Here is a 6,000-nt window from a genome sequence, read left to right on the forward strand (position 1 = left end):
CAGTCATTTCACACACAAACCCAAAGCCTGACAGAACCTGATGCAAGACCAGCAATGGCAGAGAAAAAGGCAGAGCTCATACTGGAAAACATGCAGCACACATCTGCAGTACAGCAGCATGGAAGTGGTCACAGTGGGAGTGCTCTCCTGAAAACTCACCGGACAGTGAGCAGAAAACTTCATTTTAATTATTTCCCATGAAAAGAAACCTGTGTCTGCAATATGCACTAGAATCTGGAAAAGTGCACTGTTAACAGGAAGTTCAGTCCCAGCCAGCAGCAGATTTTGATGCTGCACAGCCAGGTCTGTCCCCTGCCCTGGAGTGTATCCTGAGGTGCCTGTGGATGCCTGAGGAGGAGGAACCTTCTCCTGTAGAAGGAATATGCTAGCCTAGGAGCAAATGAACACAATTTGGGCAGGAGATTTGGACTTCCACAACCAGTCAGGAGCTGGTCTAGTGGAAGATGTCCCAACCCATGGCAATAGGGTTGGATGATATGGTTCTCTTGAAGGTTCCTTGCCAATTGAGGGGAAACTTTTCTTGAACCCGAGCTTTTCACAGCTGCTGGAGCAGAAGGACTTCCTACTCTCCTCTGGATGTCCCCAAGGAGAGCTTTTGGCCAGCATATGTCCTGGGCTCCACTCATGACTTCCACCACTCCTGCAAAAGGTGGAAATGGAGGAAGAGACCCTCCTGCCAGGGGAGAGTAGCTCCATCACTATGGAAAATGCTCAGAGTCTCACTGAAAAAGGCTGAAAAATGTTTCAGAACATCTCTCATGTGGGACCTGAGCACACAAAAGTCTGTCAGCTGCGTCAGCCGCATTCCTGGAAGTGTTCAAGGCCTGGCCAGAGAGGGCTCAGAGCAATCTGGTCTAGCCAAAGGTGTTCCTGCCCATGGCTGGGGTGCTGGAACCATGTGGCCTTTGAAGGTCCTTTTCAACCCAAACCACTGTATGAGCCCATGACACACCACATGCTACAGCCAGTCCCCTGCTCACAGCCGTAAGTCTGCTCCCTGATTTGGGGGGCAAAAGCAATGCCCACATTTCCAACACCAGCCCTGGTTCTGGCACTGTAGGCAGGGACCCAGGCAGAGGTGCAAGCAGCCTGTGAGACATCGCCCCTGGCCTCTCCCCTTCTTCCAGTTCAGCAAAACTTTCTACTCCTTGCGCCTTCACAGTTGCCTTGTTTCATATTCTTCCAAAGCAAAGACAGCTTCTTTGGCTTTGTGCCTGGTTTGGTCCTGACACAGCATCACTCCATCTCCATTTCCCATGCTGTCCTCTGCTTGCCCTCCCCTCCCCAGGCATCTCCTCCACGATCATCCTGCAGACACCCTGGCACAAGGACACTCCCCTGAGGCAGGTGTGCTCAGGTCACCTGGAGCCAGAACAATACCACACACTCTGTCTTCCTGGTCTTCCACCCGGGCTCACTTTCCTCCTTTTTGCTAATATACATAATTTTCTGGAAGAAGCAATTTATCACAGTACTTAGCTTAATGAGCCTTACTGTACATGTTCTGCCTGTAGTGATAATTTTGCATATTTCCTGAGAAATCTTGTTAACGGGGAGATACATGGCAAAACAAACATTTGTACAGCTTCCGAGCAGCTCACACACAAAGACACTTCGATTAAAACAACACGGATGGGACTGAACCCTTTTGGCTCCATCCTCTCAGACATCCAACGCACAGCTGACAGATCTGGCTGCACTTACTAGCACTCTTATCATCTCTGGTGCCCACAGATTGACACCAGGTCCCAGTGGGTCAGAGCATTGCTGTATTCAAGTCGACTTCAGTGGGAACACCAAACCCCCACACACCAGACCTGAAGGTCCCCAACACACACCGACGGACCCTGGGGGTCAGACCCCCTGAGGTCTGTCTGCCCCTCAAACCCCGTCCATCACCCCACCAGGCCCCTCCCAGGCTGGGGACATGACACACCACCCAGAGTTGACCTAGAGTCTGGGCTTTGCCTGCAGCCATGTTCAAAGCATAGAAAAAGGTTTTCCCAGTTTTTGGTTTGCCCTACCACGGTGTGCACTCACTGCTGTGAACAGCATCCCTGTGGCACAGGGACACCCAGGACCACTCAACTGCTGGGGAGAACAAACATCTCAACAGGAGCATGTGGGGCTCATCCACATCACTCCTGTCACCTTGTTCCTTGTCCAGCTGCCCAGCCCAGCAGACCCCAGGAGTGAAGATTCACTGGCATCTCACCCCTCCTGCTGCAGGACCCCGAGGGAGCAGGCAAAGTTCCCCTGCCCAGTGCTTGTGGGACCAGCAATGCTCTGAAGAGCAGCCATGATGTCTGACCTGCCACATCAGCTCTGCTCCCCCCCACACCCAAAAAATGAGCATTTCAGTAATGCTAAACCCCATCAAGCTCAGGCAGAGCAGGCTGCAGACACGGTACAGCCACAGGCTGTCACCCACCATGTGACAGCCCCACTCCCGACTGGCAGGGACACAGGACAGCTGAATTATTTACATGACCCTTCTGGCTGAACAGGAGAGCTCAAAAGCACTTATGGCTACGAAGAGGGTTAAAAAAGGAAAGAAAGATGGCATCTAAACGAGTACATATATTCATCTCCAAGGTCTGCAGGGACTTCTGCAGCCGGGGGGTGCTGGAAAAGATGGAGACACACCAGACCCGACCTCTGCAAAGAGCAACTGTGGTCGACTTCACATTTGTGCCCCCAGGAGAGAAAGCCTGAGTAGGAACAGTTTGGAATTAAGAGGAAGGGATGGAGTGAGGTCATGCTGCGAGTCCTGGGGCACTGCTGCAGATTTCACTGCCACAGGAGGGGTGGGGGTGGATCCACAGAGCCGGACACAGAGCCCACCTTGCTTCCTCTCTCCTTTTATTTTTAACACCCATCTCCCACAACTCCCACTGGCAGGAGGCAGCGCTGGGAGCAGGGACTTGGCTGTCAGGAGTGGGGATTCAGCCAGCTGGGAGGGCAGTGGCACGGCACAAACACACAAACATCACTGGAGAAATGCACACAAAAACAGCTGCTGGAGATGAACAATGGCCACGGGAAAGCACACCACCAAAAATGGGCCCTGCCAATGGCTGGGGGGTCGGAACTGGATGGTTCCTTCCAACCTAAAGCACTCTGTGATCCTATAACACTGGCGCATCTCCCTCACTTCCTCCCACTCTCAAAGCATCATGCATAATTATTTTACCATTTGGACCTGTGTGACATCCTGGAAATCCCAATGTCTTAAACTGAGCTGTCAGCTCTATGGCAGGATGGATCACCATAGCACAGACTCTCACAATCCTGCACGTACACACCATCTCACCAGGGTTGCTTTTGGGGGTGCTGGGGAACAGGACCACCTCCAGATCCACTCCAGATGGGCAGGAAAGACCACTCACAGACACAGCTGTGACACCTGCACAGAAGCAGCTGTAAACAAAGCTCTGCTCAGCCTCATCCAAGGCATCCTGCACGGCCCATCCTCAGCTGCTCTCCTCCACAACTAGAGGACATGTTTCATCTGCAAGTTAAATTTCTTGTCCCTGGTTCAGAGCAGACCTGGGGACACTACTCCCACAAGGGCACTGAATAAGCTCCAGCAGGTCTGATCCAAACCAGAGCTGAGGTTCAGAAAAGAGCTGGGATTAGCATTTTGAATTTCAAGTACCATTTAAAAAATCCCATTAAGACATGGAGCTTCTGTTCTGTACAGCAGTGACCGCCCTGCCTCCCCTCCTCTGCTCCAACAATGCCAGCTCTTTTTTTATTAATCCTTCTTTTTTATCATCCCTGGCAGAATTTAAACAGTGTATTAACATGGGAAGAACCGAGCCAGGCTATTAATGAGGCAGCAGAGAGGAAACAAGTTCAAACGCTCCTGACTCTGTGTCCACTGCAGCATCTCGCTCCTCCCTGGTGTCTGCCACCACCAAGGGTGTAAATCCATGCTGCCTCACTCACTGCAGTCCTGCCAGGACCCACTCACATACGGGGCAGCTGCATGCTCAAAAGCATTCCTCCATCCCCAGGAGTCCCCGGGAAGAATGCTGCACCCTCAGCATGAGGCTGATGAATAAGGAGCAGCAGCAGGAGTGAGGCGAAAACACATTTTATTTTTCTTAAGGCGTATTTAAAGGAACAGAGAAATTTTAAAATACTCCATGGCATCACTTCTCAGCCAGCACCGGCTGCCAAAAGGACATTCATGAGGCTTCTTTTTACTATTATTATTAAAAAGCCTGTTTTCCAATCCCATTTCACAGCCTGTGCTGGTGGCGGAGACAGAGCCCCATGTTTGGGTGCTTTCCAGGCAGAGTGGGGAGGCAGCTCTTGGGGGAGCCTCTTCCTCCCCCAGAATCCACAGCCACTCCTGGGCATCTACAGCCAGCCCTGGGCATTCAGAGCTGCCCAATCACCCCAAGAGCCACCCCATCATCCCTGACAGCCACCCCCTCAGCCCCTTGCTGGCATCACCCCAGCTCCATCCTCCTGGTGTTTTTCAGCCCAAACCAAACTCCCAGCCAAGTGATCCTGGTGGGAGCTCTGATGTTCGACCAGACTGGACACCCACAGTGGTCCCCACTGCCCCTCTGTCCCTTCCCCACGGGACAGACCTCCCCTGCAATCCCAGACGGTTCTGCAACGCCAACCGTGAAGTAAATAAAAAAAAATAAATCCACAAAAAAACCCTAACCAAATAAGAAAAAGCACTAGAGGGAGGACCAGGGGGTGGTACGGGGCGGGGGCTGGAGCACGACTCCAGGATTTCGGGCTCTGCCCCTCGGGCCACTGCCGCTGGCCCCAGAGCTCGTCCCCACGCGTGGGCAGCGGCACCACCGCGGTCCCGGGGGTGCAGGAGGGGCTGGGGAAGGGCAGGGGGGGCACCGGGGGCTCCTTCCACCGATGCTCCGTGCGCGCCGCCGCCTCCCACCGCCCGCGCCCCGGGACCGCGGGGGGCTCGGGGCTTCCGCGGTCCCGGCCCCGGCCACGGCCGCGCACGAAGCCCGACGCCTCCCGCACCACACGGGTCACGCACGGCACCGAGTGCCCGCCGTGCCGCGGCCGCAGGCGCTGCTCGGCCCCGCCGCAGCGGCTGCGCCGGAGGATGAACACGCAAAACGGGAGCGGAGCGGGGCGGGCGCGGCACGGTCCGGGCTGAGCACGGCACGGCCCCGCCGCCCGCGGGCAGCCCCCGCCCGCCCCGGTACAACACACCGGTACGAATGCACGTCTGTATCCGGGCTCCCAGCGGCGATGCGGCCCCCGGTACCGCGCAGATCGCCGCTCGCACCGCCCGGCGCCGGGAACAACCGGAGCGCTCCGCGGCGGTGCGGACAGCGCAGCCCAGGGGAACCCCGCTCCCAGCCCGAAATCCCGACGATGTCCGGGGGGCTCATCCCCTGCTCCCAGCCCCCGCCCAGCCCCCTCGCCGCAGCCCCACTCAGGGCAGGGCGGCCCCTGCCCAGGGAGGGGGGCCGAGACGGCTTCGGGCGGTCCCCGATGGGGGCAGAGGGCTGCCCGCATGGCCCGCACCCCCGGCTGCGCCCCGCACTCACAGCGCGCAGCTCCCCGGTCCGGTCCTTCATCCTTGCCCCGCTGCCGCCGCCGCTGGGAACGGGCAGAGCGCGGGGAGGGGCGGGCGCGGAGCATGCGCGGAGCGGCGCGAGAGGGGCGGGGGGACACCGGGGGGACCCTACCATGATGGGGGCAGCGGCAGGGGGACACGCTCACCGCCGAGTCAGGCCGCGGGGGCGCGGCACAGGGGGCGCACATCGGAGCGGGGCAGGGGGCGCGCACGGCTGGGAAGGTCACAGCCACAAGGGGATGTCACCGGGAGGGTCGCGCCGGGGGGCAAGTGAGGTGTCACGGCTGCGGGTCACACCCAGGGAACACACGTGGGGGCGTCACATCTCGGGGAAGGGGCTCAGCGGGAGGGGTCCACGCGAGAAGGTCACAGCTGCGGGTCACACCCAGGGGATCTCACACGTG

The 6,000-nt window shown here is 57.3% G+C and overlaps 1 protein-coding gene across 1 annotated transcript in view; it reads right to left on the reverse strand.

Moving 5' to 3' along the window:
- Window positions 1-5,670, reverse strand: part of STX1A (syntaxin 1A) — a 66,512-nt gene extending 60,842 nt beyond the window's left edge. The window contains exon 1 of the mRNA XM_033078081.1: window positions 5,568-5,670. Coding sequence (XP_032933972.1) covers window positions 5,568-5,597 — 30 coding nt within the window. The 5' untranslated portion in view covers window positions 5,598-5,670. The remainder of the gene's footprint in view (window positions 1-5,567) is intronic.
- Between the last annotated feature and the right edge of the window lie 330 nt (window positions 5,671-6,000).

Source organism: Catharus ustulatus, chromosome 22 (assembly GCF_009819885.2).
Source record: "Catharus ustulatus isolate bCatUst1 chromosome 22, bCatUst1.pri.v2, whole genome shotgun sequence".
In the NCBI taxonomy this organism is placed as follows: Eukaryota; Metazoa; Chordata; class Aves; order Passeriformes; family Turdidae; genus Catharus; species Catharus ustulatus.